We start from the raw sequence: 27069 nt of genomic DNA, 5'->3' as shown, positions 1-27069 counted from the left end.
TTTCCAAACGCCGCTCGCTTCGGTACAATGATACACAGTATATGCAAAAGTAGAGTTCTCAGTGTGTGTGTGTGGGAGTTTCGGAAAAGTATAGCACATGGTTGTCAGAATTGGGATCTTCTTGCGGTAGGATTTACGCTCGTTACACGTGTCATTTTAACGCTCTTTTTAAATATTTTCTTCCTTACTTCACACGCGCTTCACTTTTCACAAGTTGATAATAAATCCAATGTAACATTAAAACGAATATTCACAGATAATAATGACAACGCACGTGTTTGTGAGTTTCCGGTTTCGATGTGTTTCCTGTTTCATTGTGGGTTTTTTTCTGTTTACATTTCTGCCTCGATCGGATCGGATCTTATCAATAAAGGGAAACGACGATGCAAAAGAGAGCTTGAAAATGTCAGCTTTGTTGCTGGTGTGTGTGGGTGCTGCTGCTTATCATCTGTTGTTTTGCAAGTGTGGAAGTGTGAGTGACAGTATGAGTCTTTTTTTGGAACGCGCGGCGAATTACATCCATATCCATTGGTTAGCGCAATTGTAATTGAAACACCAATTAGTCGTTTTAATCTTCGTTCAATCCGTAATTGTAGTGCGTTGTGCATACCTTTCTTCTGCATCTGATTCTGTTTTGAGCATCCTTTTTACTGCTTGGTTGTTGGTTTGTTTTCTGTACTGTTACATTTACATTCATGCTAATGAATATTATGTTCTGTCATGTTTTGTTTTGGCTGTGTTCTTCATGTTGCTGTGTCCTTCTTATTAATCGGAGCTGTTTTTCTTTAAATTCTTTACACACATACACGTGTGCGCCTGCTTTTTCCCGTTTTCCTATTTCGCATTCTAATGTATCACCATTCCTTTTCCTTGCGCTTGCTTCCCATTCTCCTGCCATGAATTCTTCCCGATTATTTTCTCACCATTTTTTCGCCTTAAACTGCAATTTACGATAGTTTTTGTGTGTGGTTTGTTTATAATTACATGCTGCAATAATTTACAATTTTACCTTCCGTACTCACTAAGCACAAGCCCTCCCACCTGACATCTGAATCTCGCACCTTAATGCGTTTTGATTCAGGTCGATGTGCTGTGAGCAGGAAGGTATCGTCCTCGCCATTAATTCAGGGAACTAAGCCCTTCTAAGAGTGTGTACGTGTATAACTTTAAAAGCAAAACGGGATGGTTTAATGTTTTTTTTATAAATTAAATAACAAAAAGTTAGTCAGTAGCAGTATCGCTTTAACGGTGGCGGCATCCCTTTTTCGCCCACATTTCTTTTTCGTCCGCTTTTTTTGGTAAAAGAAGCGAAGAAGGAGACTAAGAGAGATAGTTAGACTGAGTGCTGTCCTTGCGGTTCGTTAAGTCGCCATTATTCCGCCGTTTCTTCAGGATGGCTTCTAATGGCGGCTCCTTTTCCTTGTCCAGTGTCTCCTGTGAACCTTTTGCTCTGAGCTGCTGATTACAGCTCCGTGTCCAGTTTTGCACGAAAGTTAAGAGTGAAAGGATTGTTTTTTAACTTTTCTTTTTACAACTATCTTAACATTAATCTTCTAGTCGCTTGTATCCTTATAAGCTTCCTTTGCTTCATCATGTGTGTGAGAGTTTTTTTTTTGCTGTGGATGTGTGTCTAGTGTTGAAGTATTTGTTCAATTGCATTAATTTACTCCCGATCGTCCTTCAATGTTGCTATGCTTAAGTATGAGTGTTTCCATCTAATTCTTCACCTTGCGTAGCTTCGTTTTACTGCCCATACAGTAAGTAGTCTGAGTTGAACGTAAACTTCAATAAATTGTCCATGCATAGGTTTCCTTTTTACAAGTGCCACTAGCCATCGATCACGTGGCTTGCGAAAATCTGCACGCACAAAAACACATAGTGTTTTTTCTTCTATTTAACATCACAATACGATTCGTCGTGGTTTTGTCGCGTTGAGTCGATTTCCTCTGCATCGTGCTCACCCGATGGCGCCCGGTTTGCATTGGGCGCATCGGGCAAGAGAAATGGTTAGCTCCTTGTAAGCTTCTGCTCGCCCACCACACACGTAGCGTCACATCAGTGTAATATATTCACAATTGTCGAAATCCTTCTTTCACTGGGGACACTACTGCACTCCAGGCACTCTGGAGCAGTCCTCCATCCCTCGCAAGTCTCGTTCGTCGTAAGTAAATGGCACCGATTAGTTGGAAGATTGATGGAACAACAGACGGAATTTACAGAATCGTGTACCCGTCCGGGTTGCTGTCGTTGTCCGGATCGTGCAGGTCGGACGTGAGCGTCGAGGTACCGGTCAGCGGCGATGACAGCTTATCCGGGTCGTCCTCGCTGCTGCCCGCCCCGTTCATCGGTGTCGGTGTCGCGTTGCTGTTTCCCGCCCCATTGCTCCCGCCACTGACGAGGGACGCGCTGGTCGTGACCGCATTGCCGCCTCCCATCGAACCCTGGCTCGCGCCGAGGTGATGCTGAAGGTGCATGGGTCCACCGCCACTCATCGAATGACTGTGCAGTTGCATCGCATGGTGATGGGCACCACCGCCAAGAGAATGTTGTGGTTGCTGATGGTGATGATGATGCTGCTGCTGCTGCTGCTGCTGCTGATGATGAAGATGATCGTTGGCGGGCCCATCGTTGGGTGTATTTGGTTCGTGCTTGGTGCTGCTACTACTACTATTCGCTAAACTATTCATAATTGAGCTGCTGCTTCGGCCACCACCGCCCATCGCCGACAGCATTGTGGCCTGCTGTTCCACCTTTAAGCCGCCATTGGTACGCATACAACTATTACCACCAGCGCCACCAGCTGGCCCATTGGCGTAGGATTCACCTTGTCCAGCATCACCATACAGATTGTTCATGAAGGATAGTGCTGCTGCCGTCGTCCCCGAACAGGAGGTGGAAGATGCGGTTGATGTTGCGGTGGCGGCTGGAGGACCTCCCTGTCCAGAGTTTGATCCACCGCTTCCGATTGAGGAAGGTGTCAGTGGTGGTGTGTACAGATCGGCCCCAGTATAGCCAAGTTCTTTCTTGATCGGAGTTCCAACACCGTTGTTCGAACCATTGTTTGCTGGCGGTTGATTGGGCGGCTGCATCTGGTGGTGTTGTTGAGCGGCTAGAGCAGCGGCGGCGGCAGCAGCTGCCGCAACCGCTTGCTGCTGTTGTTGATGTTGCTGGGGCGTTCCGTAGTCGTAGCAGGGTTTCAGCAAACCGCCCGCATTTGGGTAACCGAACTGTCCGCCATTAAACTTTCCATGGAGATGCTGTTGTTGTTGCTGCTGTTGCTGCGCTGGGTTGTAGTTGGAACCGCCGGCTCCACCAGCCGCCGATGGATGATGCTGATGATTATGGTGCTGATGGTGAAGATGATGATGCGGATGCTGCTGCTGCTGCTGTTGATGATGCTGATGTTGCTGTTGCATCGACGATAAAACTCCATCCGACTGCAGCAACTGTTGATAGGTGCGCATGGCGGCCGACGATGGATTGGCGCTGGCTGCCGACGGGAAATCGTCCATCGAGGACAGCTTCCGCATCAGGCCCATCTCCTTGCCGTACAGATGCCCGTACAGGACGGGACCGTCGGGACCGTTGGCGGCCGCCGCTGCAGCTGCTGCAGCAGCAGCCGCCACTGCGACAGCCGCCGCCGAGCTACCGTTGGAAGGGGATGGATTCAGACCGCCGGCGGCCGACGGCAGTGGAGAAGCATTTAGCCGCGCGAGGGCGAGATTACGCTGGGTGGCCAGGTCGAGATCGTCCAGCATGACACCGGCAGCCGCGGCGGCGGCGGCCGCAGCAGCAGCTGCAGCGGCGGCCGCTGCCGCACTTCCCGGTGGGGCAGCCGTCGATGTAGCGCCCACCGCCGACCGACCGGCCATAATGGCCGACAGCGCCTCGTCCACGGCTAGTCCGGACGGGTGTACGGCGGATGCGGACGGTGGCGGCTGCGATGGTGGCGGTGGCTGCTGCTGGACGGGCACGGGAGGACGTTTCATTTTCGGCGGACGACCCAGCCGGGGACCATCTCAGTCGCGGGAGCGCCGGGGCCTTCCGACCTTGCCCTTGCGCAGCGGCGGGTTGGTTTGGTTGTTGGTCGTCTTCACCAGCTTGTGCCAGTCCGGCTCACAGACTAAGCTGCCGCCGAGCATGTAGTACCGGTCGCCCTGCACCAGATGGCTCCCGCACTTCGAGCACTGGAAGCACTTCAGATGAAACACGTGGTGCTGCGGCACGGATTGGCCATTGTTGTTGTTATTGTTGTTGTTGTTGACAGTGCCATTTTGATTGTTGTTGTTGGCGGCATTGTTCAGGTTGTTGTTTATCGTCGTGTGGGACGTCGTTCGCATCACGAACTCGTTGGCGGGTATCGTTTGATGGCAGGCGGAACAAGCACCGGAACCGAATAACCTGCCAGAGAAGGGGAAAGCAAAAGAAAGCAAACAACAAACAAACGTTATTAATTTTATCTTCCAATATACAGCAATAAAAGACATTACAAGTAATCCCTTTCGCGAAAGAGGTGATAAAACCCCACTCTAATGGCATCAATTCGACAGCTGTAAAATCGTGTAATCTCTGTCCCGAAAAAGACAGAACGAGAACATAATTCCGACGATTGAGCAAAACCGGGAGGAAAAAACCACAAACACAAACTGCCGCCCAGAGACCGGCAAACGAAGTGAGCGGCGATCAAGCTGGGCGCAAAAGGCACGACACTCTTCAACACCTACAATGGCACGGAGCGCGCGCGTCAGCCAGTAAACACCGGAAACTGCGTATAAAAAAGCTACTTGCCACAAATATTCTCCCTGCACAGTGGCGAAACTGGGGGCAGAGCAGAGAAAACAAGAGACCAAACCAGAAGAAAAAAATGGCACCAAAACAGAAAATCACGTCCTTGAGCGACACGACCGAACACGGTGGAAAACCTTGACGGAACAGGGGAAACGAACGGGCGGACAGGCAAAAACCAACTCTAAGTGCGCGCCATGATCTTGAAGGGAAGTTTGCATCGTCGCCATCGTCGTCGTGTCGTTTCCGTTTTTCCGTTCGAAGTGTTTCCTCTCGCCACACCACACACCTTCCGCTGGCCCTTTTCCGTGCGTAGCAGACGACGACGACGGACGGACGGACAAGGTTGCCGTGTTTGTTGTTTTCTTCCCAAGTCTCCTTCCCCCCGCCCCCCAAGAGACGGAGAATATTTCCCGCATTTTCTCTTTTTAATCATGTTTTCCCTCCAGATTTGGTACACAAGTGAGTAGACACGGCCACCGACCTTATGGTTTTTCTTTCCACTTCCGGAGGTTTTCCTTCTGCCTTGGTTTTTCTCTCTTCTGCTGCTGCTTACACTCTGCCAAGCGCTTGAACAAGGTGCTCGAGCAAACGATTCGTGTAATCTGTGCTGCTTGACAGCGGTGTTTCTTCGACAGGTTTGTGTGTTCTTTTGAAGCGTGTATGGCGGCTCTACTCCTCCTCAACTCGAGTTAAATGAGTTGTAAAGGAGATTTGTTTGTTTTTAGGGCGCCGGGAAAGCGGTACATGATTATGGCCGATAATTTATTCTGCCCAACGATAACGCACACACACACACACATACTTATTTTTGTTGGGCAAAAGTGCATATTGCTGCAATCAAGTAGTTCAAAAGCATCATTCTTCACGACGAATCAAAAGGATCTCCTCCGTCTCCGAATGGCTTCACATGGACTGGGGCAGCCGGGAAGGAAAAGCGGAAAAAAGGAACTCAAAATCACTTATGTAAATCGAGTCAGGTCCTCTCAGACCTGGCAGACCCCCCCCCCCTCCTCTGCCAAATCAAACACTTCTACTACCCACCGACACTAACAAGCACAAGAAAGCAGCCCCGTAGCCCACATACAACGGCTGTGCGAACCGGTTGACGGGAAATTACGGGAAATTTGTTTGATCAACTCTGTCAACAAGCATAACCAAACACACTCTTCTCTCGCACACACATAAACAGTGGCATGCAGTCGAACAGCAGCAGCAGAAGTATACAAGAAGTAGGAAAAAAAGAAACATCTTTGCTCCCCATTTTTGCATAAGGAAGGACGAAAGAAGGAGAGAGAAAGCGAAGCCAAGTGGGTGTTAAAGTTGGGTGAAAATTACTTCGACAAACAGAGCCAAACACACACAAACACACAGTTCTTAGGGTGGAAAAGTGGTTCCGTTTACCATTTTATAGTCTGAGTATTGTAGTTGCTTTCGTCGGCGAAGTGCGTACGTTCAGGAAGCGTGAGATGGTTCGCTTTTTTATAGCGCACCTAACACCGGACCACAGAGGCGTCCCGATTATTGGCCGAGATGGTAGCCACACTGGGCTTTCGTACGGCAGGAGGCTTAGGATCGACCCAAAGTAAAATCAAGTCATGAGTATGCCACGAAATTTGCTAGACCCAAAGGTCTCTCGTGGTTTGTTGCAGCGCCAAAGCTTTGAAAATTGAAAAAAATATTTCCGGATAACTTCAACTCAACTCAAAACTAAAAAACTCACGAAACTGAACAACAACTTGCTTGCATTAACGCCATTAATTAAGGAACGATCGGATTTGAAGCAGAGGCCGGGATGGCGGGCAATTGTTGGTGTCTTTTGCGCCTAGCAACAGGGCAAGGATCGCTGACGGTACGTTCGCCGGACACCCGAACGGGTTCTCTCTCGTTAATAATTTCTAAGGACGAATAATCTATCGCAATTAGAAGCATTATTCTTGTCCGCCCCGCTCATCCGGTGCACGCCTTCAACATCTCTTCTTCCCGCCTATCCTTTCATCGCTCGCTTGTTCCTAGAAAGGCAGGCATAATTGAGTCATTGTTTGGTCTCTAATTATGCATGGCCCTATGCAAACATCCCCATTTGGCGCTCCTTTTCATTAGGCGAAACTTTACTCCCCTTTTCTTCATGCGCCTGCTTCGCCTCTGTGTTCATCGTCTCGCGCCATCCTGGGACCCATTGTTGGCAGTAAAGGTGCGAAAGTTAAATTTAATTCCACCCTGGCCATCGTCAACAAAACCACCCACCACCGCTCACCTCTGATGGGTGGTGCTAGAGAAAGACAAAAGCGAGGACACACGCTGCCACCTCGCTTCTCCAGGGTTGAGCCATTTTGCCGGAGGGTGAAGCGAGATGCGGTTGCTATAACATTCCACACACACACACACAAGAAGGCTACTACGGGGCAACGAAGGAAAGGGCACGTTCTAAGCCCTCATTAGCAATATTCCGTTCGGTAGTTTCGAGTTTAAATTAACAACAACCAACGCTTCATTTCAGGTCATCGGAGAAGTCGCTCCGTCCGTCCTACAAGGCGAAGGTGGAAGTTGGGTCCTTAAGCCAGACACACACACACACACAGTTAGCACATGAAAACGAGTTCCAGGCACGTAACAACAACACAAAACTGCATACTCCACTCTATGGTCTTCGCTCCAAGTCTTTCCCAAGGTTCGGAAAGGTAAGGAGAGCCACTGAAGTCTTTACGCCGTTTCCACCGTTCGCAACTCCACCAAACCCTCAACACCGATAGTTCGCGGTTCTTCGACTTGGGTCACGTCAAATCTTTTAATCCTCTCAGACACCTCGTTTGCCTTCGGTTACCTGCGTTCGTGCTAACGGGTAACGGAAAAGGTACCTGAATTATGTTCAGCTATACGCTCAGATAAGGATAATCATGATCAGGAGCGACAGACGGAGGGCAGGGGCGTTCGAAACCGGGCTGCCCGCAAAACCGCAACGAACCAGAGGACCTCGGACGAGGAAAGCGAACGAATCATCGCCACCCGAGACTGTGTCTCGGGGGACGGTGTTGCCAATTAGTGTAAGTTTTAGTTTAATGCCCCTTATGACTGTGGCATATAACTTCACACTCTCACACACGTTGTCGACGGATAAAGAGACTGTTCCTATTAACTACACTTGTGACGTTTGAGGTGTGTGACGCTCTAGAAATTGCTACAATTGATCTTCGTTGAAATTGAGCAATTTTTCTGAAGCAATATCCTGCGTTTGCCAACAATTTTACCTACCTCAAAATGTCTGTGTACTTGGGTGTAAAATTCGACCCCAGAATTATTATCACCTCTGCTCCAATCATTATCCCCATCATCAATTGAACCAACTCAACAAACTAACTGACCAAAACCAAACCAAACTTCGGTGGTTATTAAACCATCGGACTGGGGGCCTGGGGTTTTTAAACGTTGACGACTGCTCTAGGATAATTTTCCAACATGCAGATCACGACAAAAGCTGCCGCGTGGAAAAGCGATCCAGTGAAACTCTGGGCTTGTTTCCACCTTTTTCCCCAACATGAATGCACCCGTGATTTCTCTTCCGCCTCAACTTCTCCTCGCTCTCAAGTGTCACACCCTCGAGTGGCGAAACCAACTGAGGGGAAAAGAAGAGGAAATGGGGGCGAGTTGGGTGGGTCCTCACGCTCTTCAACAGAAACAGTGAAGGAAACGACGCTAGACCACCTCGCTGCTGCACTATCAAATATCAGTCCTCGGGGCAAAAGTGTCCATGTCTGAATGGCTCCCGCTTTTCGGAGGCGGCCGAGTAGCTGTTGCGGAGGATGTGGGCAAAGGTTGATGCTGTCGAACATTCAATTTGATGAGCAGACAACGCTCTCTTCTCGCTTGCCGTCTTCCGCTCGCTCGCTCGTTCTCTCTCGCTCAAGCCCACGGGCCAAAGTCTAAACCGAACCACCTGTGTGTTTTGCGGAGGATCTGCGCGCCGGTGTAGGAGGCCTCAGTGAAGCTTCATGTTACCCCGCGGCACGTTGGTTGAGAGCAGAGCCTGTCGTGCTACTGCTGCTGCTTGCTTGTTGGCTTGGCGGGTAATTAATTTGTTAATTAATTAATTAATAAGATAAGTTAATTAAAGAACATGATAGTCCTCGGGAAACGCTCATCGTTCGTCGAATAGCCCCGGCGTCAAGCGCAGGACGAATCGGGCCACAATGCTCGTGCTGAGGATAATGGAGGCACCGGCAGAGGAGGAGGATGCTTCAGGGAGAGAGAGAGTGTCTATGAGTCTGACGCTGGTGCTTCAGGTGCTACACAATCACGATGATCCGTTTGAGGTCGCCCTATGAGGGATGGGTGAGAAATTAAAGAAATTTTGTTTCATTTCCATTCCCGCGTGCCCGTGCCCCCCCTCACGGTTTTATATTTCCTTCCTAATTAGTGTAACCGCGCCTTCACGGTCGTAAACACGCACATACACTCGTTAGTGTATGTGGGTGGAAGTCGTTAGCATTTTCCACACAAACACACATACATTCACACAAATTACTGTTATCATAGCGACCATCTCATTGGGATCTTGAAGACTTGCATATCTACCATGAGCCACCATGCGTCTCCATCGGGACAGTTAGGAAAAGTTTTCGGCAAAGTAGTGATTTCAATTACAATTGTTTATGAAACTTGTGATTTTATACGAATGGATACTCTTCAAACCTTACATTTTGTGTTTGGAAATCATTTTAGCAATGTAATCGAACTGAGCAAAAAAAAAAATCTCCACTAGACAGCAGTCCAAAAAAAATCTCCACTAGACAAGACTAAGAGTCGCCTTACAAGGGTTTTATATTCGAACACTTCATTCAGCAATCTCCCAAGTGAATGGAAAACTCCTTTTCAACTCCATGCTCTTATTATGCTTCACTAAGCGGTACATAAACACTTGAGGCTTCCGTTTAAAAACAATCTCGTTAGCATCGTCCCAAAACGGTCCACGTATGCGATTCTGGTGTGCGCGCGTAAGAGATGGCGCATTTTTATTTAGACCAGCCCGGGAGTAAAGCAAAACTCATGTAAACAAAATCACCATCAGAAGCGATGAAATTGCAGGTAAATGTTGCCGTACTGAATGGGTGAGTGCACGTGCCCAAAAATTCAAGGACATGCGACGAAGAAGGAAAGGGCAGGGGAAGCAGACTGTACTTGTTCTGCTTTTATTTGCCAGCATAAATCAAAAAGGTGGCGCGCTCTGGCTGATTTATGATCAATGCTGTCTTGTTTACCTTTGACATCCTTTTCCTTCACGACTCAGACGAACCAGAGCCGCTTGCGCTTGCAGCAGGCAGTATGATGAAACGAAACGTGCTTGCGCTATGGCTCGGTCGAAGACGGGCGCGAGCACTTAGAGTGCAAACCGGGCGAAAGAAATCGGATGGAAAATAATATTGAAATAGTCGAGCACGCGACAGGCACGCGAATGCTGACAATGATCGTTTGCAAAGTAAGGACGCTATAGGGACAATTCGGGGTTGTGGCTAGTGGTCAAAAGAAAGGATTCTTCTTGTGCATCTTATGCAATGACGCCACATCGTCTCGAGAATGCATCCAACAAGACAGAGAACGAGAACATCAGTAAACGGTGTGATTTGGAAGAATTTTCTTCCTGAAATCACCGAGGAAAATGGAGCAAAGAAGAAAGCAAACAACCAAAAGAGAACTCAGCGATACTACGACAGCATCTACGCTTTTCAATTTAATTTCCACGCTTTGATGTCTTTGGGGGAAGTTTCGATTCGGTATTTGAGAGCGTGTTATGATTAGATTTTTCCCAAGATTGAAGTAATTTATTTTTACTAAACGCACCCTAAACAGGAATCATTGCTAGCAATAAGGCAGGTATAAGCGTGATCATAATTCACTCTCTTGGTGGAAAATCTCATTGACAAACGATTAAGGATACCTTCCCCATGAACAACACCCTCTTTCTTCGCAAGAAAAACCTCCCGCATAAAGCTGGAGAAGAAAAACGAGGCAACAAAAGAGGAATAGAAAATTTGACCAATTTACAAACCCCTCGCCCCGTTTTTTCCCATGTGGCTGAAATCGGTACCACGACTGTTTGCGCCGTATTTTTGATGAGTGAACTTGTTTTCCTTCTCTTCACTCCGGCAGAGCGTACGAGAGAAACAAAATGAAGAAACAGTGGGCGAAAGAAAGAAAGAAATAAAGCGAGCAATCGTCCCGCCGCAATCACAAAGCGCGCGCGATCGTTAGCAATAATCATCCTCGCGGGCGCGCCCGGGATAAGGAAAGGTGCGGCAACACAATAATAATAATAATCATAACGAGAGCGCAGTGTTCTCTTTGGTGGTTGGTGAGGTAGTGGGAGAGGGGAGGGAAGGAAGCGAGGTACGGCCAACCCGCTTTAAACCTTGATCTTTCCCGGGAGTGCGCCGTGGTCGCGATATCAAATCATCGACGATACGGTTGTGCCCGACGACGACGACGACGACAACGGTGTGATACCAACGGCAACGACTAACGATGCCGATTATTATCATTATTATTTTCATTATCACCATCATCGTCAACCGCGCCACACACCGCTACCACAGCAGCATCATCATCATCACAATCGCCGGGCTCTGCGGAGGATACAGAAGCAACAAACAGCAGTACCACCAGCCATTATCATTACCGGGTAGCCGTTGACGAGCGATGCGGACAGTTTTATTATTTTACATCCAAAAGAAACAAAACGATTTTTGTCCGCCATTTAATTTAATTAATGAATGCATTACTTAGCTTTCAATAACGGACGTACTTGGTGCTTCCAAAGCGTCCAAACCTAGCAACAGGCTCGACCTGTTTACGGTCAACTTCATCGCCTTAATCTTTGGCTCTATTCGGGAGTAATCAAGTTTCTTAAATACGATAAATTTACCTCACTTTCACATCGTACGGCCACAGCACAAATACTGCACAATCACAGCTTAATTGAGAACAGATTTTCTTCAGCCAGCTGTTCCGTTCCTCCCATCCAGCACAAACGACTTTTTGATGAGCGCAGCGGAAGAGATGAGCAAGTGTTTGAACCCGGGCTCCGAAGCCAACACCACACCAAGGACCCCGGAAGTGAACCACATACAAATACACTCGGCCCGGCACAAATACGAACGCAATCGCAGCTCGGGTGGGATTTCTTCTACCATCGACTGCCAAAAGACGTATGAATGAATTTGTTTGAGCATGGAGGATACGGCGAAGTACACCAAAAAAAACCTCTTCCATTTCCCGTGACTTTTCCCGTATCTCTCTCTCTCTCCCCATTGCCTTATTGAATGATATTTGTTCGTTCGTTCGTTCGTTCGTTTGTGAAGAAGATGGAAGGCAACTAGTACCGGGATGTCTCGAAACCAATGAATCAAACAACCATCCTCTCGCTTCGGGCCTCTGGTCTCCGTTCGTCAAGGTTGTTACGGTTACTCTTCAGCTTGGACGAGTAAAAGAAATGCCAAAAATGCGACTAGACGACGACGATGACGACGACGACGATGGTGGGTCCTGTGTCGTGTAGAACACATGCACGACACATATAAACGGGGTTCCCGCTCACACTCGCTCGCTCGCATCACACCGGGGTACGAGCAAACCTCACCAGCAACGCAACACTAAGCCGAAGCCGAGGCGATTCCTCGATTCCTCCCAGCAATAGTACGGCACACACAAATTAATGTGCCATAGAAAAGTTGAAGGAATAGAAAATCAAATACAATTGTGATTGAAAATCATGACACTCACACACACTTTCGAACGGAGTGACATGAATAGGGCGAAATTTTCGTCGCCAACTTCCAACACGAGCTCGTGAGAGGATGGGATGCAACGTTGGAGGGAAATCGGAAAACGGTGGCTACTGTTACGGACGGACGCAACAGCAATCAGGACGAATTGGAGCTCAAATCAGAAACAGAGCGTACGGGCAGGAGTAAGAGCGGAGGTGCAGGATGAAATCATGAAACAGACGACGTGCAGACACGCCAAGAGATTGGGATTCGGGGCGACGCATCATGGAGACTGGTATTGGAGCTGGAACACATTTGGCAATGAGAAATGGAATGATGATTTATCCTTCGTGGAATGTGGGCAAAAAGCTAGAATTCTAATGTCCATAACGCATTTTGTGCTGTTTAGAATATTCGACATCAAACAAATTTAAAGGTTGTTTGCATCAACATACTTCAATAATTTGGTTCATTTTCTGCATCAAAGAGTAGAGATATTATTTCTAGTAAAGAATCTTAAAAGACAACATAAGTTTTCCAAAACTTCCCATAGTGCTGTGGTCAGCTGACATCATCCTTCGGAATGGGTAGTTGAAAGGGGACAATTGGACGAAACTATCTTCCCTGCACACAGTCCCCCCAGAGAAAATAGCAAAGAACAATCAGCAACAGTTAGGGAATACATTCCTAACATAAAAATGTAGATGTGCACATGACCCAAAAGCCTGAAGAACTGCTTCTTTGCAAGGAAAAAGGCGTCACGAACAGTCTTGGAGATGTTGTGAAGAAGAAACATATTTGATGTTAATAAGCGTAAGTGCTTCTCGTTCCGCATAAAACACTTTTTCGCCACGCTCATGCTAGCAATCGTTCCAATCGATCTGATTCGATCTAAATTAATTAAGAACCGAGAAACCATATCAAATAATTTGCACACGACTGATTATTGAATTTATCGTATTAATTACTCTCTCTCTCTCTCTCCTGGCTCGTGTGCTCGTAAGCAAGCACAAACAAGCGCGTGATGTGGATGGCCTCGAAAAACGTTTCTTCTAGGCAAATAAACCGAGATGGAAGCGACACACGTGTACACGCACAATCACTGTAACTAAAGAGTGGCTGACACTCGATCGATTCTGACCAGGGCTTTTCCGTTGGCGAGTTGGGAAAAAAGAGAGAGAGGATCAAACCACCCACGACACGAGCGATTGGAAAAGGATGAATTGGGTTTTGGTTGTTAGTTTGGAGCGAAATTTCACTGCGATCATTAGTGCCGAATGAAATGGTTGGCTTCAATTCGGCACTCGTTATCATTCTAATAGGCCATCAGCCCCTCCCGAATGCGTACATGCGCCACGTGTTTCATGGAGGCGCATGGTGCTTCACATGAGGCACACGCGTTCGCTCGTCATTCGGTGAATCGGTACACATTCGAACCGCCACAGTTCCAGTACTGTGTGAAGTAGTAGCGATGCCTTTACCTATTCGTCAATTGAATGGTTCTGGAAAACGGGGGGAAAACTGTACCTCGAAAAGGAAACAACCGGCAGATGATAATATTACATGGACGAACCGGTCCACAACAACTACAGACACAAATTCGAGCTGGCTCCATCGTTCTGTCGATGTATACTTCTTCGCTTGGCCTATCGTCCTGCAACCAATCCTCCTCTCGAGCTGTCTCATCGTGATAGTGAAATTGCGTACAATCACTGGAAATGATATTTTTCAACCCAACCTTATCCCTACACCCATTTATCATCACTTAAATTAATTTCATCGGTTGTTTCGGTAGTGCTGCCGGTTAACGCGTGGACGGAGGAGGTGGAAGAGGAGCTCTCTTTCCACCCGTATAGGATATTCCTGTCAGCATCATGAGTAAACTTACAGCAGAGGGCCTCCCGGTCCGAAATAGTAACTACGTAGCGAGAGACTCTCGCATACGACTAGTAATCATCGTATAGACCCGGCCACCCCTTGGTTAGCAAATTCACTGAGCCAACTATCGGAATAAAGGAAGGAAAGAGAAGAATCAAACGAGAGTCCCTCGCCTCCCTGTCCCAACCCTTTCCTTCCACAACTTTACATAGGTTATCCTTTGACGCGCAGAGCGAACGGCACACGGACAATATAAATTGGAATGATCGAAGAGAATTGAAATGGTATGGAAGCGGTCGTCCCGGCAACTGCTACTTTGTGTCTGCATATGACTCGGAGCCCGAGGACGAGTGGTAGCAGATTTGCACATAGTGCCACCCAAACGAACAAAGAGGAGACCCGTTCGGGCTGGTGAAAATTCATTAGAGATTATAGAAATGGAAAATGATTGCACCAGCAGCAGCAGTAGCAGGCACCAACAGAGATGCAAGCAACAGTCTCCGAAGAATGGGAGAGCAGAAGAGAGACCGTGTGTAAGACACTCCAAACCGATTCAAGATTGGCACAGCATGGTAACGTATCGTTGCCTCAGTCATCATCCATTGGTCTTTGTTTCCCCCTGTCAGTCCTAGACCTTCTGGGTGCTTCGTCTCAGGAGCAATTTTCTTCCAGCGTGCTTTGCCGCCACTTCCTGCCGAGGGACTCCTCAGGATTCTCCAGAAGTCTTTTTTTAAACAGCTCTGATTCAAGACACACGACGGACGAGAACAAAACCCACAGGATGCGGCAATGACTAACTGTAATGATGATCACGCTCGATGAGAAAACCGCTACTTCTACTTCATGGCTGCTGTGTGATGATGATTCCATGTTGAGCTAATTTTGCTGATTGAATTTAGGTTCATTTGCTGAAGGGATTTTGCGGGATTGAATTGATGGGATGGGAACCATCGGTAGCGGCGGCGACGGCCGCTCTGTCCTGTTTGCTTCGTCTTTGATCGAATTATCGCTCAAGGATGGTGGAGCAGCCCGAGCTTCATTCAGGCAATGCGTGCGTGTGAGAGAGGGAGAGCAGGCAGAGAGGCAGACAAAGAGAACAAGCTCTAGCAACAGGATTCACCTGTTGGGTGTCCCGTGTTGATTGGATTGCGATGAGTGCCGTGGGGCTCTCATCCATACACACATACACACACAGCCCACACTTCTCCACCGGCGACTGGCTGTGCTTTGCGCTATGTGATGCGGTGCAGTTTAAAAAAAAAGGAGAAGAACTCCAATCTCCGAGCGGGTGGAAGGATGGTTTTTGCTTCCTGATCCTGTGTGCTGTCCAAAATGGAGGGATCAAACCAGGAGGACAAAGGCGACGGCAAGCAAGCAAGGTAAACAGAGTTAAATTAATTTAACACCACAGCAACGGGCAGGCACACGGGGCCGGATATCGTTTGTGTGTTTGAAAACACATTTTCTGCTAGATTAGATTTGGAAAAACGAGGACTTTTTTCGCTTTGCTTCGATTGCTCGTGTGCCCTAAGTGAGTGTTTACGACACGGAGAAAGCGTATAAAGGAGCAACATCAAATTGCATACATTTAGGCGTTTGACAGCATCGGAAAGAAATTAAACGTTCGTTTAGCATATTTTGGAGTAATTTAACCAGATTATATCACAATCAGTGCAGCGTAAGCTTCTTAACAGGAAAGCCATTCAACCATACCTAGTTAGCAGACAAGGTCCATCATTCCCAACCAAAACACCACTCACTTTAACCAATTGAAAAGTTATTTTGTATTCCTGTCAAAGTTACGCAACGAAAAAAAAAGCGAAAACAAACGTTCTCCCTCTCAGTAACAGAGCTTCTTAGTTGCTTCGCCATGCCTTTAAAGTGGGCACACAAAGTATGGGTGAATCCTTCCTGCTTTCCTCATTAGTCGCTAACGAACCAATCATTCAGCACACAATTTGCGTGCCCCGGAAACAGGAATATCGTCCCGTCTTGCGAGAATGCCTCACAGAACGGAAAAAGGACGCTCTGCACAGCAAGCGGAGGAGCGATACACATACACCGACGCACCATTAGTACCGATGACGGCTGGCACGACGCTTGTTTGGCTGCGTCGATCATTATTCGAGGAATTGTTTTGCATTCTTGCGTAGTGTGTGCTTTCTCTTACATTTGATGTCAATCCACATGAACAAAAACACACACACACACACACAGGCGACAACAACATTCCAGCTGTCGAAAGTTGAATGCCGTGTTGAAGACCAAATTAAAACAAATCAAAATGAGGCCACAACGACCGAGGCGGAATATGCAGTTGTATGGTGCAATAATGAGCATGCCGGTAGATTGCCGAAAGAAAGAGAAGAAAAAAACTTACGAAATAATAAGACGGTCACCCTTCTTATTACATGCCTGTGCGCCAAAGGGATAAGCCTACACTTAAGTCACCGCGTGGCACAAGTGGGGCACGCAATGCTCTCCGTCCAACACATTGTGCAACAATGTTCCTACTCGAACGCACCAAACACGATCGTGTTGAGGTCCACGGTGAATTTCGCGACCCCGGTCGTTATTTATGATCCACACGGGTGCTTCCTCAAACAGAAAGACTGAGAGAAGGCTCTGACCGATAATGACGCGTTGTGCTTCGAAGGGTGCATTCGTTTGATTCCTTCTTGCGGTTCGTTTTGTTTGCGCATCTTCCGATTGAAGGATGAGAAGTTAAGCGGGCGAGAAAGTAATGATTAGCTGTCGATAATGAGGACGCTTTATTGGGCCAGTAGAACTTACCGGTTATTATGTATGCTCTCACAACACCGGTGATGTTCTGCGCTAACAAGCGCCGGGGCAGATCTTCATACAAACGGAACCGATCATCCCAATGTAAAAAAGGACATCCAGGCCCAATGGTCAGAATAAACTCCGAAGAACTTGCTCCAAATATCTTCCCGAATCGAAAAATGTGCAATCGTGCAATTAGTGTGGATCATGCCGAATATTTTCGCCCTCTCACTCGCTCTCGCTGCTTCTTCAACCACAAACGGACAGCAAAAGTTGGTCAGATTTCACGCGCGTTGGCGAAAAGTATGCGATTTAACCCGGGTGTAGCACGGCAAAATGGGAAATGAATTGTTGCTTAATTTTCCGCCTATTTTCTTTCGTTGCAGCATTCGCAACACTGCACGACGCTGGGTGTCTTTCGCGTGGGGTTTTGTCGTTATCGTAGTCGGCAGCAGAAGGGTCAGCAGATGAAACGATATGGTACAACACATCAATGTATCGTTTAATTGGGTCCCAAGTTTTTGGTGGCTTGAAGCATCTTGCTTGCCTTGTGGAGCTTTTTAGAAAAGTTTGCAGATGGTAATTAAGGACCATGATTTCCATGATGGATTGCAAGCTAAGATTAATCTAAATTTTCTGTAGGTCCCAGTTAAATACATGAACATTTGTGGAGCACCTATTTACACTATTGCAGCCAACTGATACAGTGCTACTTGCCTACAAAAAACCATACACAAAAAATTGATTTATTTGGAAGAACCCCATGCTCTGATGCCCTCACACACATCGGGACTCTGTTTGTTGATATAGTTTCTTGCTTTCACGCTTTCTATTGGTTGTACTCTAACCTTTTCTCGAGCGACATATGGAAGTGGAGATCAAAACACAAAACAAAACAAAAAAAGTTTCAGATTCGATTTCCGACCGCCACGACGTTATTGCCACTCGTGCAGAGAAGAAATAGAAATACCCATCAAGAACAAGTTTTTAATTCCTCTTTTAAACGCTCTCCTACCCACACGCACACCTCCATGTTGGTGGTAAAACACACCCCGAGAGGAAGCAGCTAGAAAGGAAAGAAGTATCGAAATTAGAGTTCCCCGTGGGATTGGCACCGGACACCGAACTGGACCACACCAATGCACGAGGGACAACAGAAACCGTGGACGAAAGCAACCGATAGAAAGAGAGCCAAAAGGGCCAGGCTCCGGTTACAACACCACGGAGGAGGGTAAAAACCACCCCCCGCGAGTGGGAATCGCTGTGGACAAAAAGGATGGAGGAGAAAACCAATTACATTTCGTCCACCACACTCGCGTCGCGTCTGTTGTGTAGCAGCACTACACCACGTAACATTTCCGATGCTGCACACACTGTGGCTGACGTCGGGAGAAGCAATGGGAGAAGGATGGCAACAAAATTAAGGAATTATCCCTCGTCTAGGAATTAAAAGCGTAACGAAGACGGGAAATAGGAGGGAGAGAGAGAGAGAGAGCGAAAGGGAGAAGAACAAAAAACTCCGAGAACCGAAACGTAAGTGACAGCTACCGATAGTACCTCCGTCAACCCTCGTCAATTAGAACCCAACCCGGCGAGACGTCAAAATTCACCACGCCATCGAAATTTTTCCTTCACTTCCTGGTTCTCGTCGGCAGCAGGCCATTCCCATCTGCAAGATGACGTCGCCGACGCCCGGTACAGTAAAGTCCGCCGTCCGCCGTGTCAGAGCACTCGATCGAATGTGCCGAATGTTTCGTTACATCTTGGTTGGATGCGGTGAAGGGCGGGCAAAGAAATTGACTCGATTCCCGGTTTCGCAACAACCGTTCGGGGTTTTCGAAAAACAATAAAAAAATTGCACATTATGAGATCAGAGTAAGTGAGGGCACGCTCGAAACCCGGATAGACTAAAATAACGTTAAAGTATCTAGAGTTCGCTCAACGGTTTTTTTTCTTTGGTTGGCGAGAAAATTAAATTTTAACCACGTTTTATGCTGTTTTAACGTCCCCAGAGTTCCCGGAGTCCCTTTGCAACACACACACAACACATCAGCTAGCGATCATCTTCTACGCCCTTTAGGGAGAATGAATAATTAAATTTGTTCGATCCCGAGAGTGCCCTCAAACTGATTAGAAGTGTGAGGGTGATATCCCTGTCAAAAGGACGTGTCTCCAGGGTTGGACGTTTTTTTTCCTCTGTTCCCTCCCGTTTTGTCTGGGCTCTAAGAGTAATTGAAATGCAACGCATGAGCATGTCAATTAACTGAACCTTACGGGATGAAGTGAATGGCGAACCTCCGCCCGGCCGTCCCGTCCGACCGTTCAGATATTGATCGATTGATTGGTTATATTTTTATGTAAAAAGGGGAGAAAAACGATGGAATTGTTATATTGTGCTTGATTGCTTTAAACCATTTATTACAAATTCTGGGAAAAGGCTGTCCAGCCGAGAATGTCTTCTCCGAACTACGAAACTCGTTTTAATCAAAGCCTGAGCGATCGATCCTGGAGCGATTGTATTTCAAAACAAATGCTGTTCTAATAAATTTCATAACTGCATTCACTGCGTACCTGTCAAACAATAACGGTCACACAAGCTGCAATATCCGCGGAATTGGATGTGCATTTGGTCGGGAAAAGATCACACTGTGCAGAGCAGTGTTGTGCCACCAGCATAACATATAGTTTTGAGCAATGAAAGCCACGAAAAAGCGACACGACGCACCGGGTAGGTCCGAGTGAGTGTCTAGTTGTTTTCCAATTAAACCCAAATCAAATAACTAACCGCTCAGCGTTTAAAGTTCCTCGCAGGACATTCGCAGCACAGGTTGATGTTGTTTTGTTTTTAGAGCCTATATTTATGTTATCCTCTCGTCTAGATGTTTCCAAGAGCATAAAATTAATTTTGAGCACAATATTTAGCTAGTCCTTTGTGGCACAATTGGTTCAGCAGAATCCTGGCATGGAATACATTTTTCTCCGCTCAAACTCGTCTACTCGCCAAAAGCCTACCAGAGTTTCTTGATAGATTTAATTAAAAAGAAAGGAACACAGCAGACTATTTCAATAATCACACCTCTGGAGCATTCTAAGCTTCACACAATCTGAGCGACGGGAAATCCTTTAAACTAATTTTGTATCAACACGAATCGGACGGACCATTCTCTGGCGCGCCACTTTCGGCTGCAAGTGCAAGTTCGTAGTGAAGAGGAATCAAATTAAAAAATTCATAAATTGCATTCGACCCACCCACCCATATACTTCTCGTGTGTTGAGTGGAACAGAAAAATCCTAACCCCATCGATAAAAACAAAACCACCCATCCACCATAAATGCGTGTCGAGTGTGTGCGTGTTCCCTGCTGTTTCGCTGCTATCACCTCGCGGACTCAAGTGCCCTTATAGCAAATGCGCGCCTGTGTTGTCGGCATTCGTTCGTCAGTGATTCAGCGTTGGTCGACTTTTGAGCAAAGTGTCACGGCGGAAGGCTACCGAAACTCGGCGCGGCAAAAACAATGGAATGGTGGATGTGGGCGAGCGCGAGTCCTCTTTGCCTAACAACCCGAGAATGTTTAGAGGTCCTTTTGTCGATGCACACACTAATTGGAATAGTCATGCGGGCGCGCGAGAAAGAAAGGTTATGTATGCGTGCAAATGATCGTACCGCTGAGCCGTGCAGGGGAAAAAAGTGAGCATGAACAGTGTGACAAAAACCCTTTAAATCGACGGCAGGACTTCACCGAGGCTGAAGTTTCTCCTACAACAAGCGCACACTGCCGGACACTCTCGCTCCCTCTCGTGTCGTGTTGGGGTTGTCGAATATGGGGGAAAAAGTGGACAACCCCCGGCTGGTCTCCGAAAGGACGAAGGGATTAAAACAAAAGATTGATTGAATTTCTCTGACTTCATTTCGCGCCGCACTACTGTGTCTCTGGCCGAGCCTAACACAGGAACGATAGGCTTCGTACCGTTTTTCGGATAACAACCGGATGAAGCACCACGGACAGAACGGACGGAAAAAGGCTCACTCCCATGCGAGCCAAACAACTCGTGGCGAGGCGGGAAAATCCGCAACAACGATAACACAGAAGGACGCCGCCCAGAGGACAGGACACCGAAAACTATATAAAACTAGAACAATTTATGTTTTTCTCTCTTTATTCGCGCGCCGATGCATCGGCCGCTTCATAAGGCAATTTCTGGAACAAATTTTAGGCAATCGGTTCAACTGTTCTAACTTTGTGCAGCGAGCGAACATATGGCTGCACGCAAATAGTGTCGCTGCGAGAAGCGAACGAAAAGCAATAAAACAGACACGATCGACCAACCGGTCAGTGATTGATTATGACTAGCCAAACAATTGCGGAGGTAGACCAGATTGGTCCTCTCTTATCCTACTCTCGAGGGAGCGAGAAGGCCGGTCGATGGCTCCGGTGTGATGTTGTGTCTACGTTTAGCGACATAACAAATACACACAAAAAAATGGGTCCGACAGGACGAGATATTGGTTAGAAATAACGAGCTGGTGCAGTAATTGAATATTCTAGCTGATAACGAATGAATTCGGCTTCTTTTTATTCATTTTGAAATCGTGTGTTGGATATGTCGGAACGGAGCCAAAACATTATTTTTATGTTTGAGAATTTAATCTCTTTAAGATCGGTGATGGGATATGTTAAAAATGAAGTCTAGTGATTGAATGTCTCGTTGAACTAACGAACCAACCAACCTCCTAGAAAAGAGCAAATGCATTACTGTACTTCGATCATTATTTTTCTTTTCTTTTCATTTTACCCATTCTATTCCCGCGGTGTGTCGCAGCAAAGTGTTTTCTATTCTTTTCCCAACACTTATCATATTTTTAAATGTAAACAACCCCAAAGGGCGAGAGAAACCCTTTTAAAAAATCACACTCCTACTTCCGGTCGGAATCTCGTTATCCAGATCCCGTCCCGTACAACGGACGACTTTTGATTGCTTTCATTAGTATAAGCACTTCGATTCGTGTCCAGGGAGGTAGTGCGAGAGATGCTGTTTATGCTGCGAGCAGTAAAGAAACCCTTCTCCAGGACGATTCGTTTGAAGACTGTACGCACCAACCACCGGCATCATCTGCTCGGTGCAAATGCAATAAATAACGAAAAAGTAAATAAAAAATAAGAAATGAACATCCTCCCGCACCATACGCGAGTATCTCACCGGTGCGCACATCCGGTAGATGATTATGGTGAAGTTTTTTTTCCCTCGCTCGCTTTTGTATCAAACATTTTCTCATCGACCATGCCCCGAAGGTAAAGGTAAGGATGCAACTAACAAGAACAATCATTATCCTTTGCAATTTTTTATGGCGCCATTTTTTTTGCATCTTCCAAAGCAATAAGTACTCTTCAAGGCGTTAGGTGAAGTTCTTATCGGTTTCCCGGGCAGCAGCACCACAAGAGATCTACACACAACATCTTGGAACGTTTAATCCCGTTTGTGAAGCAATTATGGTCCGTTTCAGTGGATTCGCACAATAGCAAAGAGGCGAGAGTATAATAGTACCATTTTTTCTCTCTCTCCTTCCGATGCACTTCTCCCGGATTCATCAAGTAAAGTGCATCAAACAATCGTTAAACAAAGAAAATGTAGTGAAAAACACTTTCCTCCATTGTAGCGCTTATATCACTCACACACACATACACTGAACTAATTTCTTTGAGAGAAAACTGAATTGTGGAAAAAGGCACAATTGTCTGGCCAATTATATCCGGTGCGCCTGGAGAGGACTCGTCCACAACAATTCTGTCTGATGTAAGTGTAATTTCAAATGCCTCTTCTCACTGTCTCTGCACCGAGTCCGACGACCGGGAACATGTTGAAAAAGTATTTATTTATTTGCTTCCACCGATTCCGATAGACCCTTCTGGGCATCAAGATCGAATGTGAGCACCCTTCATCATCATCATCATCATCATCATCATCATCGTGATCACCGACTGCGATATAGGCGTCGTGAACCAATAGAAATGATTTGTTACAACGCTGGTTTCGCCCGTGGCACTGGCACGATATTGGGCCTCGGTTGGGGCCTTCACCGAGGTAAGTAATTTAATTAATGTAACCACAAACATCCGTAATTATACACTCATCTTTCCACCGACGCTCTCTCTCTCTGCTTCGGCTCGCTGAGCCATCATCCCACGCGAGAAGAGTCGAATCGATCGTCCGAATGGATGGATCGATGGGTTCTGCCTTGAATTGAGACGCCACACAACCCACAATTTGTGGGGCTACAATGTTTCAATTTGCAGCCGCCGGTGGCTCAAATTGGGGGTATATTTGCTAATTTGAGCACGTTTCGGTTTCACAACCGTCCCGTTTTGGTGGCCCGGGAACACCAAGCGTGGTGGCTTGCTACTGGGAGTCGTGGGTAGATTGGAACACGAGGAAAAAAAAACCGAGAGAAGGAAAAACACATGACGGATGAGCGGCAGAAAAGAGAATTCGATGCTCATTACGCGAAACCCAAGTTCAACCGAGTTGAGTTGTGGTGTGTGTGTGTGTACAGTGCAGCGCTCTTCAGATGCAACAAACAACCACCAGGGAGCATCGACGAACTCGGAGGACCATGGCGTACTTTATCACTCGAAGCAAGACTCGATATCCGATCGCTTATCGGGAACAGTGTCCCGATTTTATCGCCGATGGTTCGCAATGCCGGGCAGCTGTGTGCGCGAGAGGATAGATACAGCAGCGATTGGTTTCGAGAACATGGCTAATGAGGGATAATTAGCTAAATGAAGCGAGTTAGATTTTACTAGCGATTAACAGAGCCTGAAAGCACGCTTGCTACATCGGTTGGAAGGCAAGCTGTTTGCAGAGATGTTTGGTGATTGTGGGAGATTGTGGAACACTAGTTTAAAGAAGACTTTAGGTGAAGAAATTGCCTAAAGTATTAAATAAGCTCAAGTTACATCAAATAAACAGACAGAGTCTTGAAAAAGACTCTCGGATCATCCCTTTCTAGATTGTCAAATGAAACCCAAAATTTCGAAACGGCAAAGCGCCCTTTTACTTTTCCATACTTCTACCAGATGTTCCCTTAGTCTTAGTTCAACTTCAACTTCACCGCACCGGGAATTTAAGAACCACCGGTTCCAGTTTGCTGCCACAACTGTTGAACCTCCAGCGTGCCCTTTGCACGTTATTTTATCTCTCTTTCCCTCTCGTTCTAACAATCCCACGGACTGCTCGCACAACTGCATCGAGCTCCAGAAACCGGTCCCGGTCTGCATTTTCACAACTTGTTCATCGCACCCACAAACACATTCCATCTCTTTCTTGCTCTCTCTCTCTCAAGACACACACATACACAACGCTCCTCCCCAGGAAAGGGTCAAGATGCGAGTCAACCAAGACAGTCCCGTTCATTAAGCGTGCACTGATTAGAGCTGTTTTAATTTGCGCAATACGCTTCGACGACGTGTTTCGTTCGGGCTTCCCAATCGCGTATCAAGCAGGGGAAGGGAGGACCTCGAGGGGAAGCGAAGAAAAAAACAAGAACTGAAATGAAAGGTCTCTCGCCTCCAAAAACCCTTGGGACTGGGAGCGTCCGGGCACCACCACCACAACATTGTAGCATCATTAACGGAAGGGAAAATGCATTCGCCCCCGGGTCCGAAGCCGCGATCGCGATCACATCGACGAACATGCCGCCGATCACATTCGGCCTCGAATCTCGAATCGAACGAACCGAGCTGCCAGCGCTGGGGAGGTGAAATATGATGCCAATCGTGCTGAAGATACGTGCGTATCCACCGAACGCTCAAAGAAGGAACACTCGGGCGATTGATTGATGGCAGCAGGCAGAGCAGAAGCGAAGCTCCAAGTCGAACGAAAGGACGAACCGAGCAGTTTAAACCATCATTAGCGAAGGTGCCTCGCATTCGTTATCTGCTGCCGCGCTCAGGAGAAGATGCAACAAATTCTCAACAACACACAAACACACAGACAGAGACTCTACACTTTCAGCTAATGAAGGAAAGGACACACAAGCGAGGCCTTGCAGCGGTTCAGGAGCTTCGCATAAATATATTGATTTCGAATTGCTTCGTGAGTGTGGTATGCAATTTACCCTCCCAATCTCCTCTCTCTTGGAGTTCTGGTTGTCTTTGTATGAAGGATGCCATATACACCTAATCGCTACTGATTACGAAACATTGTTCATGTCCAACGGCCGTTTGGTCGTGTGTAATTGGTGCGGTGGGAACGAGTGTTGCGTTTAGGAGGTTGAAGAGGTCGAAATCATGCATGCAGTAACAAATCATACATACACAATCACGTTAAAAAACGCATCACACAATGCAACATTTACTACACACCACACCTCGCGGTGGGTTAGTGGTAATAAAAGACACCAACCGGGCGGCCATGGTCGTGAGCGAGGCGGAAGCGGACCGGACGAGAGCACGCCACGAATCAATAAAAGCAATGTGCAATTAGGGATTGCATTGTTGCTTGACGCGGTGCGACCTGATGAGCGCCGTTTGTAGGGTGCTGTCGAGACCCCAATATCTCGGCCCGCTAATGAACCGATTCGGTTGCACCGTGCGATGCGAAAGAACAAAACAGAAGTATACAGCAGGGGCGGAGGACGGCAACGAACGAAGGGCACGAAGGTGGGCACAATAAACATCTTGATTTGAGAGAACTCTGGCACTCGGGAGGACAGGATTCAAATTAGGCACAAGTCTTGATGATGATTCCTTATTCGCTCCTTCCTGTGTTCTCGAATTGCACACGCTTTCTTTCGCGTCCCTTTTTTTGTCACGCGAGTATCCTTTTTTCCTTGACATCATTAGTGACAGGATCGTTGTGAAGCTCATTAACATTCACTGTTCAAGGGTAGGAGAAAACGTGATGAGAAAGTCAGACATTTTGGGAGGATTCTTTTTTTTTTGTTAAGTGCGGAATACCCAGCAAATGTCATGCTAGAGAAATCACTTGAATTGATTGATAGTACGTAGATGGCAATGGTTATAGAGAAAAGGACAGACTTTCTATAATTGTTATCAAGACTACTTCTGAATGTCCGATGTGGATATTCAATCAGTCATCCTTTCCAAACTTCACAGGGAGAAGGGAAGAATTCTTATACGTTCTTTTCTACGTTGATGAACGGCAATCAGCACACCGCTGGTTCAGATTGTGATGCCGCAAACGGGACAAGAATTCCCGATCAACACCTGGACTGAGGTGGTCGTTACAAGAACGCGAACCAACCTGCGCCCGGGACGGTTGGAGCAAAACGATTTCGCTGATGAATTTTGCAGCCATCGTCCAAATGTACCTGCTTGATTGAACGTGTAGTCGCGATACAAGAAGACGAAAAAAAGCTCTGGTGAGTTCATGCCACCGTGTTGTGCCTGGTGGAGATGCGTGACACTCACCTGCACACACGACGGCGGCGACGGCATCGGCTGATGAATCATTTCGCCAAACCGTTTCCGCAAACGTTCTACACCAAAAGCCCTCTGTGACGAGCGATGGTCAACCACACCGGCAGGCACCAGGATAGACGACGGGACGACGTGTGCCGTTGTGGGGCGAAAGGGTGCTAATCGAGCTGACGATGGACTCAAACGAGCGTAAATGGTGCGGCAGCAGCATGAATGGGAGAGAACTGGGGAAAGCCAGCAAACGGTACCTGGAAGCCCTGGAAGCGCCCTCACACGACGATTGACACTTCACCCCTGAGGGAGAATGTCAGGGCACCGAAGGTTTGTACGTGTTTGTGTGTGTCCATGTGTGTATGTGAAAGGGGAGTTGCTGCACGCACGCAATAACGTGTCAGTAGTTTGGTTCGCATGCCGTCGCTTGCTGGA

The 27069-nt window shown here is 47.1% G+C and overlaps 2 protein-coding genes across 7 annotated transcripts in view; both read right to left on the bottom strand.

Moving 5' to 3' along the window:
• Positions 1-2213: 2213 nt before the first annotated feature.
• On the bottom strand, positions 2214-3989 carry LOC118510063 (AT-rich interactive domain-containing protein 1B-like). Its single transcript, XM_036051453.1, has 4 exons — positions 3429-3989; positions 3147-3332; positions 2623-3083; positions 2214-2499 (listed from the first exon to the last, which is right to left on the bottom strand). The coding sequence occupies exons 1-4, from the start codon at positions 3987-3989 to the stop codon at positions 2214-2216; spliced, it is 1494 nt and encodes a 497-aa protein (XP_035907346.1).
• Positions 3984-27069, bottom strand: part of LOC118514036 (LIM domain transcription factor LMO4.1) — a 169093-nt gene continuing 146007 nt past the window's right edge. For all 6 annotated transcript variants that reach the window (XM_036060513.1, XM_036060512.1, XM_036060515.1 and 3 more), the window contains one exon: positions 3984-4401. In XM_036060513.1, the coding sequence (XP_035916406.1) occupies positions 4020-4401 (382 nt within the window). In that variant the 3' untranslated portion in view covers positions 3984-4019. The remainder of the gene's footprint in view (positions 4402-27069) is intronic.

Source organism: Anopheles stephensi, chromosome 3 (genome assembly GCF_013141755.1).
Source record: "Anopheles stephensi strain Indian chromosome 3, UCI_ANSTEP_V1.0, whole genome shotgun sequence".
NCBI lineage: Eukaryota > Metazoa > Arthropoda > Insecta > Diptera > Culicidae > Anopheles > Anopheles stephensi.
Note: the sequence above shows the minus strand (reverse complement) of the source record. Positions and strands in the feature narration are given on the sequence as shown.